General features: G+C 39.1%; 1 protein-coding gene across 30 annotated transcripts in view; it reads right to left on the reverse strand.

Moving 5' to 3' along the window:
* Positions 1-18,386, reverse strand: part of ANK3 (ankyrin 3) — an 818,082-nt gene that overhangs the window by 216,715 nt on the left and 582,981 nt on the right. For 18 of the 30 annotated variants that reach the window (XM_089683172.1, XM_089683174.1, XM_089683180.1 and 15 more), the window contains 4 exons: positions 15,372-15,395; positions 12,703-12,756; positions 10,250-10,348; positions 4,767-4,865 (listed from right to left, as the gene is read on the reverse strand). In XM_089683172.1, coding sequence (XP_089539298.1) covers positions 4,767-4,865; positions 10,250-10,348; positions 12,703-12,756; positions 15,372-15,395 — 276 coding nt within the window. The remainder of the gene's footprint in view (positions 1-4,766; positions 4,866-10,249; positions 10,349-12,702; positions 12,757-15,371; positions 15,396-18,386) is intronic. The other 12 variants (XM_089683176.1, XM_089683182.1, XM_089683192.1 and 9 more) reach the window with 2 other exon arrangements.

Here is an 18,386-nt window from a genome sequence, read left to right on the forward strand (position 1 = left end):
CGTCCCAGAACTAGACAACTGTGCTGTAGCCGTCTCTCGGCTATAGCGCGGTAGGGAAGAGGTTAATGCATAGATAACATTAAGGTAACAAAAATTAAAGTGGTTGTAAACCTCAGACATGAAATATGACCAAAGCATATCCCTCTATAGTGTGCACTTGTCTCAATTAAGAGCAATTAAGTACCTTTTCTGTCTGTTGCCCCAGTCCTCTGATATCTGCATGAATCACTCTGGACAAGTTTTCCTAACACCAGGAGAAAACTGGTGACAGCAGAGGGACCTCCATCAGATTGACAGCCTCAGCTCTGTTCTTGTGTGCTGTGTGAGGGGGGTGTGTCCTTTCCCTCCAATCAGCTCTCAGAGCTCTCCTCACTGAGCTCTGCAAAGTAAGTTCAGCTCTCCACCCCCTTTTTTAAAATTTGTTTTAGACAAGCTTAATAAATTTAGCACTTTGAGCGGACATAGAAAAGAGAAGACTACAGATAGATAGGTACAATTTATGTAGGAAGATTTGTTTCATCTCTGTGTATTACCTGAGGCCAGTCACTTCACTGAGCATATGGAAGGGTTTACAACCAGTTTAAGGCTTTGGAACCAAACATTAAATGCAATAACTTTTAGAAATAAATTTTTTGGAGAAAATGTTGATTTGACCACACTAAGAAAATTAGAAAATAGAATGAATAAAACATTTAAAAGGAAAAACATTTCACATAAAAATCTGTTAGCGTGTGGCCAGCTTTAGCCTTTAGGATTCCTGCTTGGTGGGTCAGATTTACTGCTTACTAGATAAGCCCCCTGCTCAGGGGGCAAATATGATGACACTAGTTTTCTATCCAATAGGGAAATTGAAGGATGGGAGATGACATAAGAAGCTTGACTGCTGAATCAGGAAGATGAATTGATTAACCAATATCTGTGTTTCGCCTGTCTAGCTGCAATGAAAATGCGTGTACCACAACACTGGCTGTACAAAATTACAAATCCTTTGGCAGTTAAAGCGGTAGACATACTGTATATCCACTTCAACTGTTTAGAGATTTGATTTCAACGTGTGTTTAATTTGTACTATTTGTACTGGCCTTTTAAACAGATTTCCCACAGCCAACATACATGAGCTGCGAACATGCTGCTCGACATCAGGAAATAGGTCCGATCTCACATGGCATATCTCACCTCCTGGTCCATTTATGTATAATTCAGAAAGCAAAGGACTGGCTGCTCTCCAGAAAATCAATACTGCAGTATCAGCGTTACGTAAGACATGATGCGTGAGTTATAAGCTAAATGCACATTCAGCATCTCAGTCAAAAGATGTTTCTGCCTTCCAGACGCACTCATTAAAATGTATGATATCTGAAGCCGCTTTTGATAAACAGACCTTTCATGTAGTTTTTCTGCTCAGAGTAGTGTTGCTAAGTGCCATAGTTTTTTCTGCACTGGCCCGAATGTACAGTACAGGATTTCCCAAAGCGAGCTGGCAGGGAATGAGAAAGACTTATTTTTAACAGGTTCCAGCTGGTCTCGATTCAGCAAGTACTGCTGCCATTCAAGTCTGACCTAACGATTATTATGTGGGTTGCAGAGAACAGGCCTTCATGCTTGCTAATGTTTCATGTTCTCCTGTCAGAGACACACACCTGTCGTTTGCTTTAAGGGCTCGTTCATGTCTGGAGTCCTGCATTTTCTGCACTGGATAAAAATAGGGCGCTGCAAGGGTACCTAGAAAACAATGGTTTTCTATGTGCCTCATTCACTCCACAAGTTTGTGTTCATGTGCCATGCAGTGCGTTGCATCGAAATGCAACATGTGTGCATCTTACCGCAATGCACATTACCACACATCAACAAAACACAATTGAAGTGAAAAAGTTTTTTTTATTTTCAGCTCTCTGAGGAACTTGAAATTATTGGAAAAAAATTCTAAAATGTTAATTAACATTAAAATGCATACCAATGGATGAAAATGCACTTTACTGCCTTGCATTTTCAGTGTGTTGTAGTGCACTTGGTGTGATGTGCAAGAGGGCCCATTCACCCTATAGGCTACTGATTGTTTTTTTTTTTTTTACTTGGTGTCACACAGTGACAGTGTACTGCTTTGTGGTGACATATGGTGCCATCCAGTGCAATGCAGTAAAATGCAGACCTGCCTTTTTTGTACACAATACACCATGTATCACAGCAGTGTTATGGTGTAAACGGATCACAGTAAAACAATTGTTTCCTATGTGTCCTATCAATGACTTGTGTTAATTCAGTGTAGAAAAACACATATCACCACACACACAGCATTTACCATGCAGGGTAGTGCAGTGTGGAAACAACTCATAAACGATTGAAAGACTATGCCAGGGGAAGTATATATTAAACAATAAAATCCACACCCTTGGCCTCCATGAATCTGATTTTTCTCTGGTTTTCCTCCTATCTGTCACAGCATTCCTTCAGTGTTACATACAACCAGGGGAGGACTGACCATTTGGAAACTCGGGCACTGCCCGAGGGCCCGGGGTCAGTAGGGGGCCCCATGAGATACCCCTGGTACCTTTTTCATAGGCTTTTTTGAGTTTGGGCAAGGACACAGGGGCCCCATGATCCCCTATTACCCGGGGGCCCCATGAGTTGTCAGTCCGCCCCTGCATACAACTGTCTCCTTCTTTACATTTTCACTTTCTGTAGAGGTCTCCACCTTCTCTTCTCTATCTCCTCTTTTGGTCAGTTGATAACCTCCCATAGCTTTTAATAGCATCTCTGTGCTGATGACACCCAAATCTATCTCTCTACTTCTCACTTCACTTCTTCAGCTTCTCTCGTATTACCAGCCTAACTGACATATCAACATGTTGCACCACTTTCTCAAAATAAATCTTTCTAAAACCGAGTTTGCAATTAACCTCGCCGCTCATGCCCTCCTCTCTGACTTTTCCATAAAAATCAGTAATAAAACTCTTAGTCCCTCCCTTTACGCCAGAGTACTCACTGTAATCCTACGCTCTGACCTGTTTTTTCGGCAAATCGCTGTCAAAAGCTTGTAGATTTTGCCTAACATCCTAAAACGTCACCTCTTTTTAACTAATGAAACCATCAAACTACTACTACTTATTCATTCCCTTGTTATCTTATACCTTGATGATTGCAACTCTAGGCCTATCTCTTCGTAGGCTATTCCCTCTTCAGTCTATCATGAATGCTGCTGCCAAACTCATCTATCTTACCAACTGCTCAGTGTCTGCCACCTTCTCTGCCAATTCCTCCACTGGCTTCTGAATGCCCAGAGAATTACATTCAAAATACTAACAACATACAAAGCTATTCACAGCTCTGCCCCACACTACATCTCCAATCTTGTCTCCAAATATCACCCAAACCATCTTGTCTCCTCCTTCCATGCTCATCTCCAAGACTTTTCCAGAGCCTTTCCCATTATTTGGAACTCTCTATTTTAATCTGTCCGGCTATCCCCTGCTCTGGCCACCTTTAGGTAATCCCTGAAAACACATGTCTTCAGAGAAGCCTATGCTGCCTCCAACTAAGAACTGAACTTTTAACTTTTCTATCAGCTCATCTCCCAAAGTTATTACCTTTTGTACCACTTGATCCATCTTAATAGATTGTAAGCTCCTTTGAGCAGGGCCCTCTTAACTCTCTTGTATTTTATTGCATTGCAACTGTACTTTCTCTCTTTACATTGTAAAGTACTGTGAAAACTGTTGGGCTATATAAATCCTGCATAATAATAAGAATATTAATAACATCACTGGGGAAGTGACTGATGTAAATGGTCACACAATTCCATGTAATGTAATGCAGAATGTGCTCATGGTTGTGATATATATAGTAATACAACTGTTGTTAATTTAGGTGTATGTCAAACCAAAAAAAAAATTCTCTAGCTTTGGAAAGAGTGGAGACAGATTAGAATCCAGTCTGTTTTTTACTGCTCACCAAGGCTCCGTTAAAAAGGCTTCCCCTTACGTCCTGTCCTGCTGACAATATTTAACCAGATAGGAAGTGAGAATCACTCTCCAATGGCAACACAGACAGAAAAAAAATATTTTGTTTAGTAGAATAGGGGAAGGCTACAGTCCTTGTCAGATGTGTATTGCTGTATGTGCCCTTGTTGCAGATTGTCTCTCATTTCCTGTCTAGTTATATAGACAGTATATAGTAAATATACGTTGTCACCAGGACAGGAAGTGAAGATAATTTTCTCTTAACAGAGCCCTGGAAAGCTGTAAAAACCAAAACAGAGGTTTTAACTTTGTACCAATCTAACCAAAACTATTAAAACATTTTCGCTTTAGATATACTTAACAGATAAGCATAAGGTGTATTTGACTTATGTGTATTACATATTGCTTACCATGCACTTCAGAGAATAAAACATAAATAAAATCTTAGAGATGGAAAATCCTTGATCACATACAGTGGATAGCACACATAATAAAAACAACAGATAAAGAACTCAGGCAAAAGAAAAGGACATGCAACGCTTCTCTTTTGATTGCATTCATGGTCCATTTAGTGTCTTCTCCCAATAAGTTTTTGCATGGAAGTGTAAGATTTCTTATGTATCCACATTATCTATTCTCTGGCAAACTAATTAAGATAACATATGAACAGTTGAGAGGCTTGCACATACCCCTGTCATCCCCAAAGACAGAAAATGAGAAATCTGATCAAGATAAATAAACAATAAATTCCACTGTATTCAATGGTTCCAACCTCTAATCTATCTCAGAATATATAAAATGTCAACTCACTCTTGTTTTAGCATCAATTTTAGCTCCTCGATCAAGCAGAAGTTTCACCATATTGCCATTACCTCTCTTGGAAGCCACATGTAAGGGAGTTATGTCATTCTGTACAAAAACAAGAGTATAACATGAGTTCACTTTAAAATCCACAGTAAAGCAGGATTAAGTTAACAAGCACTTGCTTAGGCATCATGGTTGTGTTCTGAAGAGTCAACCTACATTTTGTATTAATATGTAATTCAGCACTGCTTTAAACCATAAAGGGTAGCCACCAGTACAATTATTCAATGGTCTTTTTACACTGTACACTGGAGTGGGCCAAAGTGGATAAACTTTTCACCATACCCACCAATAAGTGAAGCACTGTGGAAAACTTTGCAGGGTACACTTTCTTTAACCAACGCAAATCTGTCCCTACCATTAATGAGCTAGTTGGTTGTGATCGCCCACCAGGTCAGGATTTTACAGTCCTCTCCTGCTACAAAGCTTTCCCAAACTGTATTATCCCTCCCCCCTCTACTTATTCTACATATAGCATTTCCAGTTTTACATGGTAACCACCCAAACGATTTACAATATTCCTTATCTGGTCAGCTCTGGTGCTGGCTCTGGGAAGGCCTCACTAGATTGTTGTTGAGGATTCTAGTGAATACTGGTATCAGGAATGCTACTTCACATTGCAACTTAACAAAATGATGTGATGTCAAGATCATTAGCTTCTGTTGAAAAGTTTTAAAAAGATGGGTGCCAAATCCAGCCATTAAGATACTACTCATATATTATTATACATTGCGCAGGGACTTCCTTAGTGACTCTTTCACGTTAGAGTGACTGTAAAGCAAACAGCTCCAGACCTCCATATGAATTAAGAAGCCAGATTTATACAACATAGGACATTCTGCCAACCACAATAGGTAGGGAAACGATTTTCTTTTCAAAGAATTTTAAACAGAATGTAGGACCTCTTCAAGTATCTCTTGGATTGCCACTCAACAGACTGTCACTATCTTCACAGTGGCATAATATTCAAGATTCCAAAATGTACCTCTTTGTCAGCTGCAGGTGACTATACAAACGATAATGATCAGGGTTCCTTTAAGAAAATGGTTTGTGGTGTAGCATGGCTTACATTAAAAAGTGTTTTTCGGCTCATAATCAGGAATTCCTAAGACGCTGTGCTGTAAATATATATCAGTCAGTCAAAATAATTGAGGCAGCCACCAAGTGACAGGAATCACTGAACCGTAATAATTTAGAAATGTGCTGCACTAACTCAGACATCCACACATATACAAAGGAAAGGAAAGAAAAGACACAGCCAGATAAAAATATCTACAGAAGCAACAGCAAGTCAATGTACGAAAAATAAAAAACTATTGTAAAATCTCATGCCAAACGTAATTCAAGTCTGAAGGAATATATGGCTTTTTATTATAGAATTTGCTAATTATCTGTAGTTTTATTCACCCTACCAACAGCTTGACAACCATCGCCCCCTCTGCAGTTCCCTCCAAATGCTTTCACTCGCCCAATGTATAAAGCTCAAAATACTGACAATATAAAAAGACACCCCCAACTCTTCCTAAAGCTATATCACCTACCTCATCTCAAAAGAAAAAAAAATAATTCTCAGCCATTCTCTCTGCTCCTCCCACAGCCTCCTGTTTTCTAGCTCCCTTATCAACATCTTTCCATGCTCACCTCCAGGACTTTTCCAGAGTCTCTCCCGTCTTCTGGAACTCCTTACCCCAATCAGTCCAGCTATCCCCTACTCTGTCCTTGAAGATTAATCTCTTCACGGAAGCCTATCAAGGCTTCACCTAAAAACGTCCCTTTAAATTCACCGTCAGCCAGTCCCTCACAGTTAATGCATTTTGTATCACTTGCCCCTCCCTTTTGATTGTAAGCTCTCATGAGTATTGAATTGTATTGTACTGGTACTGTCTCCCTTACTTTCTAAAGTGCTAAGCAAACTGTTTGTGCTATATAAATCGTGTATAATAATAATAATAATCTGTAGAAAGCATATTGGTTGTATCAACTGAAAGTACAGTCCAAGCCAGTAACATGCTTTTTCCACACTGCTCACCAAAGTGACCAAAATTTACAGTCTGGGTATGGTATGAGTACTATTTAAGTGGCATGGCAGTGTTAAAGTGTAACTCAAGCTTAAACCGTTTACTTTTCTTAGTTTTAGACAGAGTTGGGCATGTTTAGATCATCTGAAAGGTTTTTATTTCTTTTTGCGGCATTTTTGGAGAGATTTCACTTCGTGTATTGGTGACAACACAACCCCTAAGAAAAGTGAGGAAAAATCTACAAAACTGATACACACAGAAATCTAAAGCTGAAAAGGTTCTGGCCATCCCCTGTTCTGGCCTTCTATTAAAAATGTGTTCATTGCCTTCTGTGTTACTGATGGGGGTTATTTAAAAACAGTACCAAAGGAAGCTACTGCTCAAAGTCCATAATCTGCCCATCTCTGTGGCTCCAGCTATTGGATGATAGAGCTCCAAGGTATTAAGGTCTCTTCTACATTACATGGGTGATTATGGACAGAGCCCTCCAAGAACAAAGGATGTGCCTGCCCATTTACAAGTGAATGTGGGTTTGTAACTATCAGCATGGACTATGGGGGAACTAAGTCTTATATAACAGAAGTGTTGCATGGTTGTTAACTTCTGCAGATCCCAGCAAACCAAAGTCAGATTAACAACTGTTCAAAGTAACCTGTGCTGGGAAATGGGTAAGCAGCCATTAACGACATCTGAAAACTCAAGTTTACTGGTTCTTAAGTTGATCCAATGGATTTTGCTCATGCAGAACACATGCACAGGTCAGGAGACCTAACTCTGAATCTTAATGACAATCTGATACCTAAAGGCTCCATAGAGGGCTCAAAATCGAGCTGTAGGTGGTCCTGCAAGCACAACCCAGCTCAACAAAAATGTATTTAAAATCAATTGAGCAGGGTAGAAAATCACTGGCCAAACAGTGACTATATACTATTAGAAGAGATTTGTCCATCCACTAAACCAGGGATCTCCAAACTGTGACCGGATGTGACCCTTTGCTTGCTTTTATCTGGCCCTTGGGGCACTATTCCTTCCACTGACACCAAAGATGGGGCACTGTTCCTCTCACACCAGAGATGGGGAAATAATTCTCCAACAAACACCAATTATGGGGCACTATTCCTCCTTCTGACACCAATTATGAGGCACTATTCCTCCCATTGACACCACTAATGTATTTTTTTTTACTTCCACAGACCATCAAGCCTAAGGCATTATCTGCTTCCAATGATGCAAGGGCATTTTCTACTCCCACTGGCCACAGTCTGGTCCCCCAATATTTGAAGGGCAGTAAACTGGCCCTTTGTTTCAAAAGTTTGGAGACCCTGCACTAAACAAATTGGTCGTCCCTCACAGGCTGAAAAAGAAAAATCGAGCCACTTATGGCTCCAATAAAATGTAATTCCAACTTTGCAGCCAAATTGGCATAACACCTATTTCATATTTGTTACATGTTGCCTATTCACATAGCATAACTTAAAAAAATGTACAAACTGCTGCTTACTGTTTTAAATGCTCTTTTCTGATAACTCCAGCACTGAGAATTCATACTTGGTTCTCTTTATTTATTGGGGCCAGGGAGCTGTTTTGTCATAATTAACCCTGTCTGTTCTGTGCTGGCAGATCTCATTATTAGGTGTAAACTACATTTGAACACTGTCTGTCCTAACAAAGGGTTTAGATTTAGTCATGTTCATATGTTAAAGTGGAACCTGAGGCCAGAATTAAAGATGGGCAAACAGGCAGGAATTTTAATGCAGAAGAGACATGCTTTCTCTCTTCTGAATTAAAGTTATTTACTTGCCTGTCTGCCCTTACAGTGCGACACACGCAGCACATTGTACAAATTCAGCAATGCCAAATCTGACTGAACTCCCGCGCATGCGTGGGAGTGACAACCCACTCACATCACCAGCCAATTACCACGGCTGGTGATTGAGACCCGGAAGACAGCTACCCGAAGATGTCAGTGGCGAGGCGGGGAGCTCAGGGATGCCTCATCGCTGCAGCCGAGTTGAGCGTAGTTCCGATTTAAAGAGAAGAAACTCTGCCTGTCCTTAGCCTTTGCATTGCGACAGACTGCCCCTGACATTGTTCAGAAAGGCTTGCAGTCAGCCATCAGGACCTTCTCCTGAGAAATATCTCAGCGGAAAGAAATGTTTTTTTAGTTATGGTGTGTGAATGGAAACACATAGAAAACATATTGTGGGGTTTTCTCAAATTTGACTGCAAAAGAGGAATTAAGTAAATAGCAGTTTCCAGAGATAACATGTTTTTACTTAAAAAAAACAATGACAATCTTCATCGGTCAGCAAAGAGCCCTTAATGTAAAAGCTTCACTCCTGTCAATCACTAGTAATGCTTCTAAAGCATTAAACAGACATGCCTTTGTCTGGTGATCAATACCACTATTTAAATGTCCAGCATGGTCCTTTCATCTCCACATTTATCAGTCATGGTGGAAATAGGGAATGTTTAAACAGCAATTTAATATTCTGTATTGATTTGATCTAGTACTTTGTAAATTGAAAATAGTACATGTGCACAGGAAAGATGCATTAAAGACTACGTAAGAACATGTACAGGTACCGAGGTCTCTTTCCTGGAAACCTGGATGTTATATATAGATGTATCTGCTGCATATTTGAAACTTGAATGGTGCCATTACAATCTACATAGACCTATTCGTATGTGAGTGGCATTGCCCCACTATGGATTGGCTGCTGTGGGCTACTTATTTTGCCAAAGTGACCTGTTATTTGTGCCAGCATGCAACTCTAAAACCAAAGCTTGGCCATACACACATAGGCTCTGCAGGCTGAACGAAAAAAAAAAATCTAACAGATTCCTTGATCCACACTATACAGTGCAGGGGGATGAATCTCCGGCTGTGGCTATTGCATTCTAACAGACGAAGATAGAATCCCTGAACAGCGGCTGTATTTGATTGGATGCAGCCACTGTTTAAACAACAATCTTCCACATGGTTCCTTCAATTTGAAAATTTGAACTTAACAACATTTGATAAAATCTATGGCTAGCTGTACTCTGATTGGTTGTTTTGGGTTATTGTACATTACACATTCTTGATTAGTGAATCCACATATTAGTTTGTGATAAAAAAAAGCATTGTATGGGCACTATGCACTCCTGTGGGAGTGATAATGAAAATATGGGAAACATTTGTTATTGTTTCCAGTCAATGATTATTTCCTGATGTATGCACTGGTACTCTCTGTCCTTGAGTCTGGGAGAAAAACTAGTTAGAGCAATGATATGCAGATATTATAACCTTTTGTTTTCAGTGAGATTTACCCATCAAAGCACCCGGATACCCCCATTTATCTACAGGTAACAGTCTTACAGTCACTATATTAACAAACATGTAGTAAGGTAAACTGAGTGGTGACTTACTCTGGCAGTGAAGTCCACAGCTGCACCCCGGCTTAATAGTAGGGTGGCCACGTTAATATTCCCGTAATGCGCGGCTATGTGTAGGGGAGTAAAGCCACTCTGGAAAGACCAAACAAAACAAAGGTCATGATTATGAATATTATGGTACTAATGGAATTAAAGAAAACAGCATCACAAGCAAAACGCATTCACATTCCAAAAATAATAAAGTATTCACATACACACAAGTCTTTATCATTATCTAACGGACATTCCTGACTTTTACTTTGACCTTCTTACAGAATGTAGCCTGACAAGTTGTAATAATTGGCTATTCTTTCTTAAAGAGTAACTCCGCTTTTGTTGAGAAAAAATATCAATGTACATTGCAAGGATTTTAACAAACTTTGTTGCAGATTTCTACCTTTTGTTATGCTGAAAAAATAACTGTTTGTCTGTCTGTGTCCATGTGTAGAGTGAATCTGTACGGGAGTGACTTCTTAATTATCTATCAATTGCTGCACCTGGAGGGCTTTAATGAGGAAATTGGCAGGATTTGACATAAATTTCCAAAAAATGACATTTTTGTTGCAGATGATGCTAAAAATTTGACTTGTATCTTAGTGCAGACTTCTGGAAAAATCAGTAAACCAATCACACAAGCAGGAAATGACATATCTGGGGGAAGGAGGGCATTCTGTATACCATCTGTGTACAGAACGCCTCAGGCAGCCATATTGCATTGCTTTTTACAGAAAATTACAGTGCTGCAGATTGAAAAGGTAAGGTCATTATTAATAACATTCAATTACAATATGACTTGTGTCGCAATTGTATATGCTGTAGTATTTTTTTTTTTCACAAATATGAAGTTACCCTTTAAGTAAGGTCTAACACAAGGGCCAAATATATAACCAACCATTTGCTGGCAAGCAAAACTAGAATGAGTATGTATTTTCCATACAAGTCATTTTCTAGCTTGTTATGGCTCTTCAGTTAACTCCCGCATACAAAATTTACCATACTAGCTGATCACAATATCCCCCCTCCCTACTCATGTATGTAGCTTTATCTCTCCCTGCAGAATTATGCTCAGATCCTGAGGTTATATTACATGCTGCCTGTTGTACTAAACAGGACATTCTCAGCATGCTTTAGCATTTGAGTCTTCATGTTTTTTTTTTTTTAAAGCTTGTAGAAGATCCATCAGTGGCATAAAGGGTTATTTGAACAATCTTTCCATAGACAATAAAGACTTCGATCCACTGCAAATCTCACATTTCCAATGGCAACCCTTCTTACGATCAACCATTTTAGCTTAACCAACAAAAACCAATCAAAATCAAGCTCTTAACATACAGTACACACGCCAATTTTCACAAGTAAATGTAAAAATTAGCACATTTGAGCTTTGCTTGCAATAATTGGATACTTTAGGTGAAAACATATCAGCAGTGACACTCATTGAGCACCAAATGCATATTATTATTATTGCCAAGGTTTCCATCATGCTGAAAATGCAGTCAGTCTGTGAAGCATCATCCATTTTTTAATGCAAAAAAGTGAGTGATCCTGTAACCACACATGCATTGGGAAATGACACTTTTTTGGGGTTCATGGTTATGGTGGATTTGTAAGAAGTATATTTATATAGGATTATTTTATAGGCTTCTGTTTAGATTCTGACAATGTTATAGAAAACAAATATCTGTTTCTTTGTTTCTATGTATTAATAGTTAGGAAATAATATTTTATTTCTGTGAATGTATTCATCATCATCTCCAGATTAATAGTTTATTGTACCAAATATGCATATACCTGCTATACAGAGCATGGTGGTGGTGGGGGGAATCAATTTCTAAAGAAGTACTCCCCTGTATACCAAAAACAAACAAATAACTGCTTTAGACGCATGCAAATTATGTCATTTACATGCCCTTGTGAAGGAAAGTTGCACATAATCAGAGAGACATTTTTCGGTTAGAAAGGCAGGCAATGACACGCCTGTCTGTCTTTGAACCTACTGCAATGTCCCTTGTGACTAAGATGAAAAACGGAGGCACACAGTTAAACATTTCCTTTTTTTAACTGAAGGATCAGTGCCATCATACAGACATTTCTATTTAGTTTTTAGTGCCATTCAGGATGCAGGGGTTCTTCAGTGTTTTAATAGGGGGGCTACTGTTTAAAGCAGAAGACCCCCTTGAACATATCAGGACAGTATATGCCTATATATATATATTTCTACTAAACACAGCACACTTGGATTGTATGTGCATTCATGTTCAGAATAATATCCTCTGAATTTAAGTTACGTGTGCTGTAAAATGTTATGCTTTTACAGACAATATATCTAACCTTTAGCTTTTACCTTTTACCTCAAAAAGATGTATCTGTTCTTAGCAAGCCACAAATAAACAAATTGATTTGAAGCTTTCTTATTTCTGAATATTTTAGGACTCATTTACACTTACCTGTGCATCCTGTCTTGTGTTGTATTGGAGCAGTCTATTTACTTCCCATGAGCCCTGAGTGAACCAAAAATCAATTTTGCCAATGTATCGCACCACACACATATACCCACATCTATTTGCTGTGGTACGCTAAATGGTCCAGCGTGTTGTTTACGGTGTTGATGTTCTAGAAATAAATAGGGGCCCTACACTGCATGTAAAATTACATCTCTCTCTTTCACAGCAACAATTACTATGTGGCAACTGTGAGTGACAGAGCTGCCCTTTTTCTTCCACATTCAGTTGTGCTCAAAAATTTGCATAACGTGGCAGAAATTGTATTATTTTGGTATTGATATTTAAGTGATGAGACCAAAATAGAGCTTTATGGCCACAACCACAAGCACTATGTTTGGAGAGGGGTTAACAAGACCTATAGCAACAAGAATACCATCCCCACTGTGAAGCATGGTGGTGGCTCATTGATGGTTTGGGGGGATGAGCTCTAAAGACATGGGGAATCTTGTGAAAATTGATGGCAATATGAATGCACCATGTTTTCAGAAAATACTGGCAGAAAATTTGCATTCTTCTGCAAGAAAGCTGTGCATAGGTACACTCTTGGACTTTTCAGCATGAAAATGACCAAAGGCACAAGACCAAGTTGACCCAGCAGTGGTTATAGCAGAAAACAGTGAAGGTTCTGGAGTGGCCATCACAGTTTCCTGACCTTAATATCACAGTCTCCTGACCTTAATATCACCAAGCCACTCAAACGGTTCATGCAAGATGACCAAAGACTTTACATGACCTGGAGGCATTTTGCCAAGATGAATAGGTAGCTATACCACCTGCAAAAATGTAGGGCCTCATAGACAACTATTACAAAATACTGCAAGCCGTCATTGATACTAAAGGGGACAATACACAGTATTAAGAACTAAGGGGATGCAGACTTTTGAACAATCATTTGTTTACTTGTTGCCATGTTTTGTTTTATGGTTGTGCCATTCTGTTATTACCTACAGTTGGATATGAATCCCATAGAAAATAAAATAAATGTATTTTAAAAATGTTACCCACTGTACCAATTCTCCAAGGGTATGCAAACTTTTGAGCACACAGAAATTCCATTCATTCCTACAGAGAAGCCAACAAAAAGACTTCCTCCCAACAAGGACAAAAAGTAACTTTGGGGGATAACTGTGCTAAAATCTCAGCAGCAAAGAGTTTTAATTATTTAGGTAGCCCTAGACTAAGATGTTTATTCTGACTTGTTCTGGGTCTATGTGAAAGCCAGTATTTTTTAGAAGAAAGTTGGCACTGGTAGTCTCCACATTGCACCCAGTACAGGTTTCCTTTAAAGAGACATGGTTAGGTTGCCTATTGAAGGCCACCGGACAAAGTCTTTTCCAAGGCCCCCCACCTAACAGTGTCTTTGCTAAGGTCACATCCCACCCCACTGATACTCTTTTTGCCAGCACATAGCCATTCCTTTCTCTGTTGTAGCCAGCTATAAAAACTTCAGTGTTAGGAGAAGCAGTGCCGTCATTCCCTCTGTAATGTGACAATACTCAGGCCTAGCAATTGGCTGCTAGACCTAAGCACTGGCAGATGGGATAAGGTCACATGCTCCTCCATACTTGTCAGCTGTGACAGCATAAGGAGTGGCTGCAGGCAATAGCCTGCAGCACTGATCAGTGTATTCTGGCGGTAGAGGATCACCCTGCAAATTAAGGGAATTCCTTGGGGACCCCCAGGCCACCAGAACTAGTGTCCCCATTGGAAGATTTCCCCTCTATAACTGTTCTGGGGACAACCCAAAATGTGGGATTTTCTTTTACTTTCACTTTCTATGATAACAGTAAACAAAACAAATAGAGAGGGTGACTCTCCTTAATGGGGGGCATAGATAGCAATAAAACCTGACAAGTGTTCTAATCCATCTCCACTCTATCCATAGCTAAAAAGAAGTTTTCACTTTAGTTATACTTTCATTGAGCCAGTTTGCAACAAAGCATATATTATTCTATAGAAGGCTTGGAAGTCCTAGAGATGGGCTCATGTACTGTATGAGATGAGCTTATTATCTTGTATAGTAGATTAAAAAAATATTATGACTTAGTTCTGATGCAAACCCAATTACTTTCATCTGATCTATGGTTAAGTGAACTATAGCTAAAATATGGACCTTTATTGAATCAATAACTTTGCAAAATTCATGCAGTGAGCCTTCAATCCATTTCTCAAACAGCTGAACTAAAGGCAATCTGTAAATAGCAGAAACTTTAGCCATGCTAGCTATTAAAGGCCTCATCACTGAAGGTTTGCAGGATCCAGGTTCTGGTCACCAGTTTGCTGACACCAGGTGAGTGCAAGTGTCATGCAGAGAAGCCTAAGAGGAACCATTCTAGGAAGCAGTGTGTCAGGACTGTCTGCCGCTTTGAACAAATGCTGATCAAACATCTACAGGAACATTGCAGACATTATGTGACATGCTGTCAATTTTGCTGCTCCTTTACAGTGCTCAGCCGCAGACAGCCCATGTACATGATCGCCTCTTATTGCACATGCTACCTCGAGTTCTAAAGCAAAACAATAACTACATAGGAGGCAACACAAGAAAAGAGAAAGAGAATGCAGCAGCAGTGCTAAGATATGAGCAAGTGACTGTGTGTATATATATATACCTCTGTTGTCCTATTCACCACCATCTACGTTTACACATTGGGAAGCAAAGAGGGGGGAAAAGAATGAATGGTTAGTCCACCACTGATGACATGGATGACAAAGGATTATGATCATTTATGGGACATAGGATGACCACAAGGCAGGCACAGAAGGGGAGTTCAGAGTCCGAGGATTCAATATTACACAGTATTAGCAAGTGATTCTGCATGCTGTATCATGCAGTTTACATAAAACAGATTCAATTACTCAGTGGCAAACACTGTAGTGTGAAATTATACTACCTAGACAAATATACATATTGCAATACATTGAGTGAGTAAATTATTAGCAATACCTTGAAAACAATGAATAAATAAAATAAAATGGAAAAAAAAACCACTGAATGCTAAATGGACAAAAACAGGAAATGTGTTACTAACATGCCAATCAAGGCTTTACAGGCTAGTCGGGAATCTATTCTTGGCAGACTAGTAAGGGTTAATGCTGCTCTTGGCGCTGTGTGTTTTTATTCATCAGTAGGATCTTTAAAATCACTGTTTGCCTTCTTGCCTGTCAATCATGCGAGCAAACAAGAGCAATAGTGAAGTCACACAGAATGGAGGAGGAGAGTCTACAGTCAGATCAGTAACTGCAGTCTATTAGTGTCAAATACATGACATCGAGTCTGGCCAATAGCAAAAGAGAAGGGCAGATTTTTCTGAGCCAAACACACCAAGTGGAAATATATGAGTATGCCTGCTTTTTTCAAAATGAAGTAGGGAGAGCTGTACACATGGGATCACATTAGGAAGATTAATAGAAATCATTCGGTAGAATGATCTAACGGATTATAAGCTTTCACGGGAAGAGCCACCTGAACCCCCTGTATTAGATTGGATTGTAACTGTACTGTCTACCTTATGCCCAGTACACACTATAAGAAAATTGGATGAACGATCATCCGGTTTTCCTTGATGTTGCATAGCAAGTCCAAACTGAGGATGGTACTATTTGTATGAAAATTCTCAAACAACAAAGGCTTATATTTGTTGTTCTCTTATGATCATGTTCAGTCTTTTGTATCAAATTTTTCTTGTACAAAAGTCATATGAAAACATTACACATTAAACAAAAATCATTACTTCTGTTCACGTATGAGAAAACAATCTGGACTTTGTCCCTTCGAAAACTTTTCATTTAAAAAGTCTGAATCGTTCCTTGTTTTTCTAGTGATCTTGTAGTGAGTACCCCATTTTAGTTTTGTAAAGTGCTGTGCAAATTGTTGGCACTATACAAGACCTGTATAATAATATTAATATAATGCACACCTGCGTTAGTTGGATTTGAATGTTTGTGCACTGAGCAGATACAGTATACCCCTTGTGTCAGCATTATATTGGGGGAAAACTAGCGAACATCCAGAAAACTCCATTTTGGATGACTAGCACACCACCAACACCTTCCCTAAGATTGTTTAGTCTATGGTTATCTGCAGAGGTCACAGTGGGGTTTATTTACTAAAGCTGGTTCATTCAGAATCTGGTGCAACTGTGCATAGTAGCCAATCAGCTTCTAACCTCAGCTTGTTCAATTAATCTTTAGCAATAGAACCTGGAAGCTGATTGGTTTGCAGAAGTGCACAATATTGTGAGTGAACCAGCTTTAGTAAATAAACCCCTGTATTCATAGATCTCACATCTACAGGTATCTAGAGCTTGTCATTTATATAGCCTGGGGCCAACTATTGCTGTGAACAATGTACAAAAAATGTGACCACAACAAGAAATGTTACTGGGTTTTTCTGGCCCATCATGAGTTATGGGTCACAATTCTTTTATGAGTGTGCTAGACTTTTAAAGCAGGTTTCTACTTTAAAAAGGTTTACCAGAGGAGCTCTTTCATATGTTTTTCCAAATACATGTTACATCAAGCATGCCAATGCTACTTTTGTCTGTGTATAAAAAAATCTAAGTTACTTGAGTCTAATCTTTGCATCCAACTCTTTGCAGAGCACCCAGGTAAGCTAAGCAGCTTCTAAGAGCAGCAGAAATAACTCTGATCATATAAACTTTCATCTAAAGACATATAAAGAACTTAGAAATCTGCAATATATTTAGTAATATATGATAGCATATACAGGCCAATACCAAAGACAGTAGTTAGTTTATTGGTAAACCGTGTATAAAGCTTTAGCAACATGGCTGACAGCCAGCCCCTAATGAACTACATTGCTGGTGCACAATGCTGTGAGCCAATTCTGAAAAATAATTATACGGCAATGTACAGAGCAATGTAAGCAGAATAGCTTTTGAAACTGTACTGTTTGTAGAGCCAATGACTTACTCATCAAAATGTGGGACCTAAAGTGATGTAGAATGTGAGACTTAAGTCTCAACAGTTCAGAAATCCTGACCTGGGAATACGTGAGTCCAAGATATTTCGCTCTCAGATGTATTTGGCTTTGGGACTTTACACTTTTACTAATCTAGCCATGCACCAGCTTGCTCTTATGCATCAATGCTATGGAGAAAAATAACATGATTGTTGCACTGTATTATCCTATCTGGATGGTATTTTCAGTAATGTTTAGAGAATTTTTAAACTGTACCTAAAGGCAGAGCTTTTTCTTTTAGTTTGGATAGAGTGGTGAAGGGTTGTATTGCTATCCGTGTCCCTGCTAAGGAGAATCACTCTCTATTCTGTGGCCATAGTCATTTGGATTGAAGGTGAGGGAAAATTCTGAATTTTACAGTTGTCACCCGAACAAGAATAGAAGGGTAATCTTCTGATGGGAATACTTGCTCTGGTGACAACTGCCTAAGTTTGGATTTATGTCACTTTGGAGAGATTTCCTTTGACTTCCTGTGGTGTCTACATGAGAGAAAGTGAAGGGAAATAATTTTAATGGTGGGACATAAGATGGCAAAAGAACCACTCCCTACTCCATCTAAAAAAAAAAAAAAAAAAACTTTAGAAATACTTTAAGGAAATTAGTAGAGCCTTTGCTGAAACCATTTAGTGCAATAACTCAGGTC

Source organism: Staurois parvus, unplaced genomic scaffold (assembly GCF_062004578.1).
Source record: "Staurois parvus isolate SC_StPar_1 unplaced genomic scaffold, SC_StPar_1.0 ptg000303l, whole genome shotgun sequence".
Taxonomy (NCBI): Eukaryota; Metazoa; Chordata; class Amphibia; order Anura; family Ranidae; genus Staurois; species Staurois parvus.